Raw genomic sequence first — 15,956 nt, 5'->3', positions numbered from 1 at the left:
TATTTACCTATTTTGCATACTATTTTTTTCTCATGATCAAATAATCTTTCTATTTTTAACGATTCACTACAAATTGTGGAATAAGAGTTATAAAATACATTTTAGCAATACTGAAAATATAGTATTTCTAAAAAATTACATAGATTCAAAGACAAGTAGCGCAATCTATATTTAGCTACAGAAACGTACAGATACTAGAAACCGCGCGCGTTCTTTACGAGATATTCCATTCATACAACAGATGGCGCTGTTTCTAATTTTTAACCGAATTTGTTTTTTTCAGGTAAACGAATGCATATATGAAGAAACAGGTAGTATATTTTATTAATTTTATCAATCGTTTTTGCTGAATACATCGTTTGACGTCAATGCAATAAATTGAAACGTCTAATTTGAACATTGATAAGATTATTGCGATTAGATATAACCATCGGTTCCTTATGATATGATCCTGGTATCCCCTATTTGTAGTCACGTAGACATTAAGCTTCAGAGAGGCCTAACACGAAAATTTGCGAGAATGTATTCGTGTGAATTTAGACAAAGATGTGCGGATTATGCTCCTGTCAGGCGTAATGAAAAGTCGATATCGATACGAGTACTTTTAAATTTTCGTGCTAGACCCCTAATCCGAAGAGTTATATGAAGTTTGGAGAATTTTTATTGCTGTGACAAGGAAGATCTGAAATAAACGCTTTTTAATATCAATTACCACCTTTACTTTGTATACAGAAGTTTTCGTTAGTAAATGATTGTTTTAAAACTTTGTCATAGAAATGCTATGCATTAGGTTATTTTTCTTTGTCTTTCTCCTTCTCCATTTCTATTTCTGATATAAAAGTTTTAATCTCGTCTTGATTCAAGAATTTCACCGGATTACCTTTCTTTAGGACCATTACCTGAAAGTTGGTTTGTTTATTTATTTTTTATCGGCGTCATAAAGCAGCGACTGAGCAATTAGCTACTTGAATTCGCCGAAATAGCGAATCGACTGTTGTCCAAATGTAGATTATTAGACCGAGGGGCCACACGGAAAGGGGACATTTCCCTTTGGGCTAGATCTATTTTGTCGCGCCGTTTAATTGATTTTAATTAATCATTTCTTGCTACTTACGTCTAAGTTCTTTTGACCATAATATACAACTTCTAGAAGGCACATAATAGCCAGCTTTATCGTGCCCTTTTCTGTGCTTACAGCCGTATCATTGTAGTGTTTCTCAAGTAATTCCCGAGCGGTCTTCTCTCCTCGTCCGATGGAACACGCCTGGGTATAATTTTATTGTAATAAATGGCATATTATAAATGCGAGAGTTTAGATGGACGGTGGTTAGAGTTTGTAGACTAAACTGCTGAACGGATCTCCATGAAATTTGACATAGATGTAGAGGATTTGGAAGAAGACATAGGCTACTTGCTTTTTTTTTATTTTTTTCACCTCATATAAAATGATCAAAATACTTAAAATTATCGTATACTTTAACTTTTGTCTGCTTATTGGAGAAAGGGAGTAAAGAGAGTGGAAATGCTAGATATTTTGGTCGGTTCAAATAATACGTAAACATACCAATACGTAATGATTCGCTACGTACCTTCCATTCATAAAACGTTCCAGAAGGTTCCGTCTGAAACAAATGCGCATCACCATCGTAATCGAACCCAGCTATAAGACACGAAATGCCGTAAGGACGTCGTCCATTGCTCTGTGTGTACTTCTGCTTCTGTTCTGCTACGAAGCGTGTAATGTATTCTAACTTTACAGCATCTTCTACTATGAGTCTGTGAGATTGACATTCTATTTGTGCCCTAAAAGAACAAATCGTATCCAATCCAATCCAATTTCTATTGTATACTGGAAAAGAATATTGGTACCTATTAAACAAAAGTAGCCTATAATTTTTTCAAAGTTATCCTTTACTTCTATGGTAAATTTCATCAACATTCGTTCAGCAGTTTCGGCTACAAACTAACAAACATTCGTCCATCAATCTAAACGTTCGCATCTATAATACTAGTTATATTATTCAGATACTTAAAATGGTCTCTTAGTGTATTTGTAATACACTAAAAAACTAAGCTAACCATTTAAAGACTGAAAGTGACAACTAACCTAGAAATGAGTACTCTAGCATCGGCTCTTAATCCAGCAAACGCAAGAACGACGTGCTCATCTAAAGGTATTATCTTCTTTTCTGTTCTGTCGTCTTGCAGCTTCTCTACCGATCTCTTCTCTGTAGCTAGCACTACAACCTCTGTACCACGGACCCCTATCACTGGGGATCCCTTGCGTACCGCCTCTTGGGCGTACTGGACTTGCATTAAATGACCATCTGGAGAAAACACTGTTACCGCTCTGTCGTATTTAGACATTAAAATGTATTATTAAATTGTAAAATATATAAAATCAAAAAGGATAAAATATGTCAAAGACTAAAAATGTTTTGACATTATGGATTTGGCATAGATTAAAAATTTTTAATCTTTGCCAAATGATAAAAAAGACAGAGAAGAAATGAGAATTTCTTCTACAGAGAATATATGATATAATTCTTCCAATGAATACATTGGTACACATTGGCGTTACTTTACGCGCCGGTTAACGGTTTTTTTTTGTCAAAATCATCATTACCTCATTATAAGTTCCAATTAAGGGGCTCGGAGTTTACCCTGAATTAGGGCTTATTAGCCATAGTCAACAACGCTGATATGTGCAGGTTGCATCACGATATTTTCCTTTCCTCGTAAGAAGGTCGGGAGAATCATACTATCTTACTTCATACTAATATTATAAATGCGAAAGTTTAGATGGATGGATGTTTGTTAGAGTTTGTAGACTAAACGGCTTAACGGATTTCAAAGAAATTTGGTACAGACGTAGACAATCTGGAAGAACACATAGGCTACTCACTTTTTTTTTTAATTCAACGCGGAGAGAAACACTCATTATTGGCGGGATTCAAACCCAGGATCTGTAGATAACTTGTTATTAAATCTTACTTCTTACTAATGTTATAAATGCGAAAGTTTAGATGGATGGATGGATGGATGGATGTGTGTTAGCGTTTGTAGCCTAAACGGCTGAACGGATCTCCATGAAATTTGGCACAGGTTTAGAGCACATAGGCTACATTTTATCCCTGGAATAGTTACGGTTCCCGTGGGATTCATTAATTTAGTTTTTTAATGTTTACTCGATCATTCTGCAACGGTTCAACATATCTTATTGAAATTTGGCACAGGTATAAAACAAAGTCTGGAGTACACATGGGATAAGCTTCATCCCCGAGAAATGTTCGGTTCCCGAGGGATACGTAGCTTTTTGTAATTTTTATAGTTTGTATGTTTTCTAATACCACGCAGACGAAGTCGCGGGCAACAGCTCGTAAGCAATAAATATAAATTTTTCCTTTTAAAATACTGCATATTGTAAAGTTCTCAATTTATAAATTACATCATTTCAAAACCAACGATGTGTCATTAGAATTACTATGAACTGGATTTAATTCAAATAAACACATTTGTTGTTACATATTTCGATCTCTTCAGTACTTAATGCAAAAACCACAACCTACATTTCTATGAATTTTCGATCAACAAGGAATTCTTGCGGTTCTTATAAAATAAACTAATCAACTAGAGTTTCCATTGCCGAAACGTTATAATAAAAAAAATATTTTTCTTCTGTTTTTTTAGACAATTTAATTGATAACAATAGTTGTTTTTGCAGCGTTCTTAAAGTACCTCGACAAATTTTCTACCTATTTTGTTGATGATACTTTCTTGAAATTTTTCGTGCTAGGCCCTCTGTCTATATAGAGTCGTAATACTAATGTAGCTGACTACAATTAGCACAAGTGCATATGTCGACAAGGTATTAGTGATGGTGGCTCCATCTAGGAATAACTTTAATTAATTAGAAACTTAAAATTAAATCCTGGTATGGAATGCTACTTCTTAATCCTTTAAGTTTATCTGTAGCTAGACTATCTATAACTTAATCTAGTCTTTTAGGGTTGAATCTAGACTTCTCAGACGTCACAAAAGTTTCAGAGCATGATTATCTTTGCCATGGATTTTTAGAACTACCGAAATAGTCATTTAAAAATGTCACCGCTCTTGTTCTCTCTAAAAAAGTGAGACAATACTTTTTATAGTGTAACAGTGATAACATTATCATCAGCTTAAATCTTCACTAAGGGGCTTGGAGCCTTTCGTAACTTTATTTATTTACTAAATACATGAAATAATTCTTTCATTTTATCAAACACTCACAAGAACACCGCCATAATGAATAAACATAAAAAACGTACATAATATCAATACGAATTTTACAGATACATACTGACTTTTAAAACATGAATTTCACTATAATCCAAAAGTTTGTACAAGAGCTATATAAATTACGGCGTTTTAAACTTATAAATGGAAATTTGTTAATGGAACATAGGATTAACCACGCTGGTGCAAAGAAAAGTGTGTGTGTACAGAAATAAGCGTAAGAAAGGCGGGTACATGGCGGGATTAGAACCTAGGAACGACAGATTACAAATCATATGCTTACGAGTATATAACTTAAATTGTATGTTGAGAATCAGATCATTATAGATCCCTATCAAGTTAGTCGTATTTCATTGCTTTAAACATTAGCTGTTGCTTGCGACTTCGTCCGTGTGAAAATAAAAAAAAATCATGAAAATTATAGCCTATGTTACTTAGAGATAAATTACCTTTCTAACGGTGAAATAATTTTTAAAATCAAATACATACACAAAATTCAATAATCCAAATCTTTCCTCTTTATAATATATGTATAGATTACAAGGAAAAATTTGCTTATTCCTTAATTTCTCTCAGCCCTGATAGGTAGCGCCAGATGCAGTATTTCAGTAGTCGTTTTATTGCATAGTTGTGTTGCCGACACTAATGTGCACGCCGAGATTAATTTGCACGTTATGTCCGCACTTAGAGTTATGCTCAAGCCATTGATGTACTCGGGATGGTATGCATTTTAACTGGATAATATCAAATTAGGATTTACAAATATTCTTACCTTCAAAGTGAATATGTAAGGAAAGGTAGAGTAAATTATTATCAGGCTATCAACCTTTGAGAACGTTAGTTGTGAGTGTGGAAGGGTACAAAGGTAGAGGTAGACCTAGAAAGAGATGGATGGATTGCGTTAATGGTGACATGATAAAAAGGGAGTGATGACTGAGATGACGTAAGATAGTTATGTGGAGGACAAAAACCTGTTGCGCCCTACGGGAGTAGGATAAGGAGAAAAATGATGATGCTATCAACTTTTGTAGAACATTTTGTCACCTAATTTGTTTATCGAGAATTATTTAGATACATTTTAAACTTATAAGTTTAAATATAGATCATAAATTTCATACTTACCTGTACGTGCTGCACAAATCTCACTTTGGATGTCGATACGAAAACATTCTCTCAAAAATTTCGTGCTACTCCTCGGTAACATTAACATTTAGTCTTGCTTTGATTATTAAGAGCTTATATAGAGGTGCAACCGAACAGTTGAATTGGCGTCGAAACAATCGACAATCGCATAAAATTGTGCGATAGTTTAGTCAAAGGTGTGCGGCCGCTAAAACTGACAAATGTTTCTTGTTAAATGTCACAATACATCAATGTCTGTCAGAGACGCGATAAGCAAATCAATAATGTGTTGTTTGACGAACAAGTCGCCTTGTCCAGCGTCAATTAACGTCGACGTCTCTGACCCACATATTATTTAATAATAAATGTTAGTCACATATTCCTATCTGGAGAGATCCGTAAAAGATACATGAGACATGGTACATTTGGACCTCCTGTTTTCCTCCTCCTCCTTTTAATCGAAGAGGATTAAAGAGTGTGCCTATGTGTTCTACCAGACTATGTTCTATTTGTGACATTAAAATACGTTTAGCATTTTAATCTACAAACTCTAACAAACACCCATCCATTTATCAAGCCTGTATTTCATTGATTAAATGCTGGACACTAGTTATAGTTTGGAATCTGACTGAAGATTCCAAGTAAGATATTCTTTAGAACTGTGACGTCATCGGACTCTCGTGTTCACGGGTAGTCAAAATGTAATTCTACACAAGTCAAATAAACACATCACTTAAATGACGCCATCTAAATGTAGTCATTATTAGCTTATTTTACGTTCTTCGCAACAAATAAGCAAGAACGCCGAAAACGGCGTTACCTTAAATTGACGGAAATAACTTAAAATCGAAAGTCGCGCAAAAAATTGTCTCCATATGAAGATATACCCTGTATGAATTTTGCTTAAGTTTACGATCTTTTTTTTATATATTTGTTAGGCTAGCGCTTGACCACGATCCCACCTGAAGGAAATGACGATGCAGTCGAAAGATGGTACGCGGTAGCTTAATATTGTGTTCACTCTCCTTTTGAAGGCCCCCACGTCATTGCAAATATCTCTTACAGGTCGTCAGATATTTTATCTACATGGGTAGGACATATAAGTCCTCGACTGTGATGTTTAAGTTATTCTTTACCAAAATAAGTAGTCGTATTGACCGCGATATTAATTACACATAATTCCGGTAAAGGTGACATCAGCGATGTTACGTCACACCGGTGTTGATCACACACTTTATGAATACAGCTGTCCAAGGTCAACTGGTATTTGTGACCTCAGATTTTAGTACCTTACACATCATTACACTTATCAGTTAAGCAGTACAAAGTGTTACTGACATACGCACAGTATTAACTGAACAGTTAAGACTGTTACAACTGACCGTCTGTAGTGGGCTTTAATACAGAATTTAATAAGAAAATACAAATTTGTATTCCGAAAATTGTATAATATCCAAGAATTGTTTTTCCTAAATCTATGAATAACAAGCTTTCACCCGCTACTCCGTCCGCGTGGAATTAAAAAAAAACAAAAGTGAGCCTATGTGTTCTTCTAGACTATCCTCTGCATCTATACCAAATTTCATTGAAATTCGTTCAGCCGTTTAGGCTACAAACTCTAACAAACATCCATCCATCCATCCATCCATCCACACTTTCGCATTTAAAATATTAGTATGATTTACACCTTGTACCATAACTCTAAAATTATGCAGTTAAACTAAAATATTCTTGCTAACTTGATCGAATGGTTTAAAAACTAAACAGTTCAATACTTTCTTAGTTATCATTGAAACAAAATACCCATGTTATGGGAACTTATTTCAAATAGCTTCTAAACGATAGGTCGTTCACCTGCCCCGTGCATTCAGCAAACGATTCCAAAACACGCTCTTTTTGGCCTGAATTTCTTAACACCGTATCCAAGCCTCATCAACATGAGAAATCGATTAACTGTACGGAATCTAAGGGAAAACGCATCAATATACTGATTAAAGTATAGCGGTCTAAATGTGAAAATTCAACTCAGAAAGATAAAAAGGGATATGATATACGGGTTTTCCGGCAATGGACATTTAAATAAGTACAGTCAGCTTCAAGAATATGTTTTAGTTTTACAAAACTTATGTAAGTAACTTATATACGCTCAATTCGGACAGTTATAGACCAGCTGTTCGGTTAAAGCAGAGCGTATGTAGGCTCTTAAGCCATTGAATTGTTCAGTTGAAGTAAAGCCACGCACGTACAGTTTTAGCACAGTTCGACTGATCAGAAATAACCGTAAGTCTAAACTATTATAAAAAGGTAACATTTGTATGTATTGAAATAACTCAAAAACTGCTAGGCCGGTTTTAAAAATTCTTACATCGTTAGAAAGGTAATTAATCTGTGAGTATCATAGGCTATAACTTTTTTTTTTTAATCTCGCGAGCAACCATGTGCTGCGTAATGAAACTGAAAGTACAACATTTTTGTAAATGTACACTGCAGACTGTACATCACAAGTGCAAGAAGTTAATGAGATGACGTGAGTTCAAACAGTTTATTATCAATACAAATGTGGCTGCAGCGGCGCCGGCGCACAATTTATTGCGGAATTTACGATCAAACTTCGTTAGAGATTAATGAATTCAATTGATGAAACACAAATGTAACTTGCTTGTCGTTGCTGTCGGTACAATCGATTGTGATTTGTTTATTACCAGAGGACATAAACTCTTATAACAGAAGGACAATCTAACAAGGAAGTCTAATATTAAATGGACTGTACCTTTCACGTGGTAGAGCCCGCTTTAACATCTTCGCACGAATGGGTCGGCTCGCCCGGCGTAATACCACGACCACATAGAAAACAGGCGTGAAGTGGAAGCAATTCCGCATTTCGTCTGATGAGTGCGGTGCCGGAGGCCTAATTTTAGACCCTTTCCCTTTCCACCCTTTTCTTAGAGGAGAGGATTGGAAGGAAAAGTGGATTAGGCGGCGGAGGAAATGCATAGGAAGGGGAAATTTCCTCTTTATGTGCGTCTCCTCTTTCGTCAATTAAGGGTAGGCAACACATCTGCAATTGCAGATATTTATGGGCAGCGGTTGCTTTCCATTTCGGTGGATTCAGGTGGCCGCTTGATCCTTTGCCACCTTATATTATAATAAAAATCCTGTGTATAGATATACTAGCTGTTCACGTTCGGCTTCGTCCCTTTTTCTATTGCAAATGTTAGAATTCAAATGCACAAATGACAACGAAGGCATTTAACATTGGAAAACAATTACCATGGCAACTTTGCTTTGATGACAGCTTGTAATTTTGGTCCCTTTCTCGCATGTCGGTTTTTTCCAAATTATTTACTGTCTAAGTTAAATAGCGTGAAAATATATAGCCCAAAGCGTGTAAGTGTAGGGCTTTTTATTAAGGTAAGAATTTTACAACGAAATGAAATGAAAGACGCTGGCACTCTCTCGTGTCGGAGGATAAGACCCACTTTGGGTCGATGCGCCAATGCAGTGAGTAAGAATTTTTCAAAAACATAGTGTAATTGCTGACATCCTACATTACATTAGTGGGTTTAAGCTTTATTATATTAGTATTGATACAGATGTAGACGATGATGTAATAAACTGAAAGTTACTGTCAGATTGAAGGTATTTGTTATTTGAATTAATTCAACAATTTATTATCACAGGCGTTGTTTGTCGATGACATCAGCGGGATATCGAATCTGGGTATATATTTGGTAATGTCCCTCGCGCCGCCCCCGGCCTGCCCACTTGCTTTCGACTGAGTAACGACTTGCCATGAGCTACTTTTATGGACTTTAATGTTGACATGTTCGTATGGAATCATTGGACGATACGATCATCAGAATCGTTCATTGTTGAAAACAGGATTATCTTAACACGTTGAATGCGAGGCGAGGGTTTCGACTGGCGAGTTTGGTGCACAAAAAGCGGTGGTAGAAAAGGTGTTAGATATCAATTCTCTAACGCTATCCAGTGCTTCAAAAAACAGTAATAAATCTCTTGTTTAGCTTTTAATAGGTACGTTTTTAAATCGCTTAATAGTTTATAGATAAATAGCTTATATTTGACAAATTATCAATGGCAAATGTCAAAATGATATAACATGACAAACCTCGGCAATCTTGCTTACTTGATGTTGACAGCAACTTATGGTCTCTTTCCCACATTACGGTTTTTATCCAAAATATTTACCCCCTAAGTTTAATGCCGTGGAAATATATAGCCTAAAGCGTGACGTGAGTGTACGGCTTTTTATTAAAGAAAGAATTATACAAAAATATGGTGTAATTGCTGACATCTTAGCCAACAAAGAAGTGTGTGTTTACGCTTTATTATAATAGTATAGATAGATGTTATAAAATAAAATAAGAATTTCATATCGTACATAGACAGGAGATAAACGTTATAACATAAGCAAAAACGTCACTTATATTGTGAAAGAGTTTTGTATTGTTTATAGGTAAAACCCCTTTTTGTATGTTTGTTAAGCTAGCGCTTGACCACGACCTCACCTGAAGAAAGTGATAATACAGTTGAAATGTGGTACACGCTAGCTTAATAAGTAACTGTTTATACTCTTCTTTTGAAGGCTCCCACGTCATATTTGGACGGAAAAACTGACGACTTGTTTCAATCCCTTGCAGAACACACAAGGGACGATGATTCAAACTTTGTAAATACTACATTTTTGTTTATACAATCGAACGTATTGGGTTTCTCTTAATTAACTACTAAATAGATTTCAGTGCGACTGCCAGTCTCAAAATACTATAACTTGATATTTTCGCGGAGTGAAGTTCAGTCAGCTACGAACAAAGTATGATTATATCTCGTCGACATATCCGTATTAATTGACGTAGGCAGCAAATGTTTGTAAATAGCATTTACACGAATCATTATAATTTTTGCATGTACAGTCGTGTTCATTGACGGTACACATATACATTTTTCATGAAAAAAAAAGTAACCTAACTACATTATTTAGACGCACATTAAAAGTTTTTTTTTTATTTGATAAAAACATTGATACCAACTTTGTTATTTGTATAAAAGTTTACCAGTCTTAAAGCCTGTCCCACCAAATTGTAAATTCTCTGATAACAATCCAACGTGTAAAATGTATGATGGAAATATCGGATTTTGTTACCTTATCTGACAGTGACATTTTAAGCTCTATCAGTGGTGGGACAGGCCCTTAGTCTTTAAGGAACGAGGCAATACGTCTGTAACCGCGAACGACGGTGATTGTACTTATATGTTAATCAATAACCACGTAATCTAGCCCAGGATTTACTTGACTACTTAACAATTAAGACGAGTAGCACACTTCCTGCCATCATCGACACTTTACATACGTTCCTCTGTCGGCGTCTCGCAATTAAAATAATAAATATACCACTTCAGATCCATATAAAGATATGTATTAAGGCAATAAATATTCAACGCGAATGCACCTTGCCTTGTAGATGACATTTTAAAGGAGATAAATGTTTTGTCTTGAAGTGTGTGATGCTATCTTGTTTTATAACGTACGTCGCAAAATGTAAAATAATATGTAGATGTACGTAATCGTGATACAAACACTATCTAGACTTATGCTACAGACAGAAACTAACCTAAAAATTATTTAAATTCATCGTCGTTGTCATGAATGTTTTCACTATGGAGCTCAAAGCCTATTCAAGTTAGGTGTGAATAATCAACCACGCTGGCCAAGAGCAAGTTGATTTTTAGATATACACCAATGGTAAAATAAAACGTACCCGCAATATGTGTATAGTCAGCTCCACAAATATGTAAATATTTGCAAAGTTTTGGATACTTGTATATGTCTACGGTTAAAACTATGCACATATTCGCATACTTCCAAACATAAATCAAAATTCTTCAATGAGGTTCATTTATATTTTACAGTTTTGAAATCGGCAGTCTATTCAAGTTTCGAAAGCTTTTGTTTATGTATGTATTTATGAAGCTGACTGTACATTTATTGTGTTAATTGTTCACATATATTTAATGGAAAAAAATATCTAGTTTCTGGTAATGTCATTACTTCCTAATTTAGTATAGAGAGTTGTTTTAATATTTAGCACTAAGCAACCTCCCACAGGTTGGAAAGATAAACTTAAATTATGCATTCCTTTGTTAAGACTTAGGATGCATATTAAATTTCCTAAGTCTAACTCGTACATTAAATCTAGCATAAATCATTGCCTAATATAGTTAAATTTAAATGTATCTTAGTGTTCTAGCTACTGGCTATTGCCCGCGACTCCGTCTGCGTGAAATAAGTCGCCTATTTTTTCTTCTAAACTATCTTCTACATCTATGCTAAATTTATCAAGACCCGTTTAGCAGTTCCATATAAACTTTCGCATTTATAATATTAGTATGTAAAAGTATTTTTTTATAATTCTGGTGTAACTTTACTAGTGGCCTGACACGGTTTCGTGTGGATATTATTTTTTAAACATTATAAGACAATCTTACTTCTTACTAATATTATAAATGCGAAAGTTTAGATGGATGGATATTTGTTAGAGTTTGTAGCCTGAACGACTGAACGGATCTCGGTGAAACTTGGCATAGACGTAGAGGATACTCTGGATGAACACAGAGGCTACTCACTTGTGTTTCTTTTAATTCCACGCGGACGGAGTCGCGGGCGAAAGCTAGTGTTAAATAAAGCTTGAGTTACTTAGGGATAATGTATTATTCTAATAGATTTTTTCAAATCGGCCCAGTAGTTTTTAAGTTTATTAGTTACAAACATAAATACAAATCTGTTATTTTTTAATGATAGTGAGAATTGTTCTTATAATTTGTTAACTAGTATTTTCACCTTTAAATTAGAATAACTGATATTTGTGGTAAATATCAAAATATTTGATTCTACGTCAATCTGTTTAAACAAGACAATAGAAATACTTGAACGATGACACAATTTCAATAAAAACAACTCTCTTATATTGAGAAGAACTTAAAATTACTAATATGGTAACTTGAGCTATTTCTATAGACTTCCTAAGTTTTGTTGACTTTCTGTTTAAGCACTAACTATATCTTTCTTTTATTAATGTATGTTAATGTTGTTCGCCACAGCTTTGAAATCGTTATAAATGATTGTGTTATCCGAATTTTATATAGCACTAGCTTTTGCGTGCGACTTCGGTCGCCCAGAATTAAAAAAATCGCCCCAGTAGTTTTTGAGTTTATTACATAAGAAAATACAAATATTTCCTCTTTTTAATAGTACAGATTAATTTAATAGGACTTTATAATTTTGAGAAAAGCTGGAGTATTTCACTAGTAACTATAGAAAATATAATAGTTGTTCATAAAAAATAAACAACGTCCTCGAACCTTAGATGCTAGTAGATGACATAATCATAGTATGTCGCCTACGAGCAAACCCACGCGGTGATACAAGTCAACTTTGTTGACGAAATTCCTATAGTGCTTAGTTATTAATGGGCTCATAAATAGGGTTACCAACTTGTAGTTAACGAAAGCTTACGGCAAAAAAAATTACTAATTTTACTCGTATAAATTCGAATGTTGAGCTAGTGACTTGTAAATACGTAATTAGTAAGACGAGGAAAAAACCCTAAGACGTAAATTTTGATGTTAAACCCGTAGCCCGAATGTATGCCATCTGGCTTTCGATAGACTTTGGCTAAAATCCCTACATGGCAGCCCTACGCCACATATAACATATAGCTATTTTAATATGTTTATATGTTTAGCTAATTGTTGTCGCTTTAGAGGCTGACGGATGAAACTTTTCATTCTCACGTGGGGACAGAGCGGGGTGACGATTAAGAATAATCCGATATATTTTGTCTTTTAATGTGTTTTTCACTTTTTTCATATGATGTACTTAGCTTAGGACTCGATGCTATTTGGCTTATTGGACTCATACTTAATTTTAATAACCGGAAAGGAAAGTTATATTGGTGCCCGTTTCCGAAGACCTAAGCTTCCTAGGTCATAATCGATCACAGTGAAGTATACCTATTTATAAAACAACATAATAATGCACTTTATTCACACGCAATACAGTCGAAAATGCATAAGCTATTGAATACTACTTTGTAAGTCACGCACTCAAGCTATAATCGTAAAACTTTGAAGCGTTTAGGTTCTCTGAATATAGTGAAGTGTGAATGAACCCTAATGCAGTTTTGTATTAAGAGTTGTCTTACAATGTTAATATTTTAATGCAATTACCTGGAGCTGTGAAAGTGAAAGATGCGATTTTGTTTGAAAGGTCAATATCGGTAAAAGAGTTATGAAAGAACGGGTAATGATCGACTAGATTTGTTAAATTTACGTGACACTTGTTAATGCAAGCTCTCTCTCTCTCTCTCTTTGAAATATTAAGTATAATATTCTGTTCAGTTAAAACTGACAGAACTGAGCGTCTCATTGCTCTCTTGCACATTTGGAAGTAAATACTCTAGTCTGTACTCACCTTAAATAACAAAAGTATATCGTATTCCAGCGGCCATTGACCTTACACGAAATGTAACGCCTTGATAAGATAAACAAGACTTTGATCAAACAATAGATATCTATTTGGGAAGCCTGTATGGGTTTTACTTTATTTCGCCCGCGGGTAACGTAACGGTACTCACGAAAGGATGGATTGTTAGTACTAAAACAAATTAAACGTTGGCTTCTACTGCTGAAAGGAGATTTTTTTGCCAGTAGTAACTTAGTAATGGTAAAACAACCGTAAAGTAATGAATTGACTGCGGAAAAAGATAAATCATTTTTTTTTCTTAAAATAAGTTAATTTAACGACATGTTTTATTTGTTCAAAGTATTATTTATTGACTAAAATCAATGACTACTACTAACTAACAATAATAATGTAAATTTAAAAGCACTACGAGAGTAAAGTAATCCACACTGCATTTAAAATCCTAATCAATATTCAATGATTATCTAAACTTTATCTCAAGTAACTGAATACTTGAACATTTTAATTAATAAACTGTTAAGTTGATACATAATAAGTAACTTTAAGTTATCAGGTTTATGCAGATAACTGACCCCACTACTATATGCACTACAGGCTCGGAAGAGAGAGAGAGGTTTATGAATGTGGAAAAGCGCGCAGGGCGAAAGTGACAGTTGTTGATTCCATGCCTAGTTTTAGTACAACTTTGTATTCGCTAATTTGGTCTAGCCCATATGTATGGTTTCTTAAAAAAAACTGTCTAAAAGCTTTCATTTTATAATTTACATATTAATTAAATAAAGCTAGTGTTTGTTTATTATAAATTATGCGTTATTATTGGTTGCTTTTACTACATTTTACTACTTTATGCGTCGCCAAGAGTATAAGGGGGCAGTTAGAGAATCGAATAATGTAAAAACTACGCAGGTTACGGGGGGGGGGGGTCTTTAAAAGATATAAATCTTCAGTACAACGCACCAGTACTCTGTACTGAAACGTGCAGATGACGATGCCAGAATAAAAGCTCCCCCTATCTCAGATCATCGTCTAGCGATGCCCATGTTCGTTTATATGTAGGTACTTACTACTTCGATATTGCTTGGGTAATAGTATAACTATGATTCGTTACAATTATCTCAGTAGAGTAGGAACTGAGAATGCAAATGGCGCGTAGGCGTCGTGTCCCACTGCAACGTAATAAACAAGTGGGTGATAGACTTGCATGAAGGTTGCGAAATATTGTATCAACTACCATTTACATATTGTAACTAGATTTGCTACAATCTGTACAATTATAGACATGTAAAGCTAATAAGTCTTTTCCATATGTACCTTTTAACGGTTTAAAATTCAATCTCGAACCATTAGAATGTAAATTAAAATAATATTTGAATCGATCTCGGATTGAATTTTTAATTTCGACCTTATGTCTTTGATACTGAGGCTAAAAATGCCTCGATTAGTATTTAGGGTCTGTCACACCACTGGCCGATAGAGGCTCAGATAGCTTAAAAATGACGTCACTGTCAGATAAGGTATTAAAATCCGATATTTCCATCACACGTTGGATTAGACAATTTACAACTTGGTGGGACAGGCCCTTAGTCCTGTCCCTACACTTCCAGTAACGTCACCCACCTATCAATGGCTGAGCGTTGACTAATCGTGCGCGTGGGTCCCTGCTAATTGCTAATGCTTTACTCACCAGTTATGGCGTAATCAATTTAACTTTGGTAATATTTGCACACAATGCGTTAAGTCTCATTCGGTAACTGACTTGCCGTTGTTACAATTTTTTTAAATATACCTGTATGTAAATACAATCTATACTAATATAATAAAGCGTAAACACACACTACTTCGTGGCGTAAAACGTCAGAAATCACAGCATAACAATACGCTTTAGGCTATACATTTTCATGCTATTAAACTTTGAGGTCAATAAATAGGATAAAATCTTCATGTGGGAAAGGAACCATAAACTACAAGCTGCCACCATTACGGAAGCAAGATTATAACGGTAACAGTAATTGTGACATTTGCAATTGAAATTTTGACAATTGTAAACAATAAAATA

At 34.7% G+C, this 15,956-nt stretch overlaps 1 protein-coding gene across 1 annotated transcript; it reads right to left on the bottom strand.

Moving 5' to 3' along the window:
• Nucleotides 1-701: 701 nt before the first annotated feature.
• On the bottom strand, nucleotides 702-2,437 carry LOC106103167 (proteasome subunit alpha type-7-B-like). The gene is made up of 4 exons (XM_013282853.1): nucleotides 2,108-2,437; nucleotides 1,590-1,803; nucleotides 1,115-1,264; nucleotides 702-899 (listed from the first exon to the last, which is right to left on the bottom strand). The coding sequence occupies exons 1-4, from the start codon at nucleotides 2,365-2,367 to the stop codon at nucleotides 792-794; spliced, it is 732 nt and encodes a 243-aa protein (XP_013138307.1). The 5' UTR covers nucleotides 2,368-2,437; the 3' UTR covers nucleotides 702-791.
• Between the last annotated feature and the right edge of the window lie 13,519 nt (nucleotides 2,438-15,956).

This window comes from Papilio polytes, unplaced genomic scaffold (genome assembly GCF_000836215.1).
Source record: "Papilio polytes unplaced genomic scaffold, Ppol_1.0 DF823868.1, whole genome shotgun sequence".
Lineage (NCBI taxonomy): Eukaryota > Metazoa > Arthropoda > Insecta > Lepidoptera > Papilionidae > Papilio > Papilio polytes.
The sequence above is the reverse complement of the archived record's forward strand: the minus strand, read 5'-3'. Positions and strand labels throughout refer to the sequence as shown.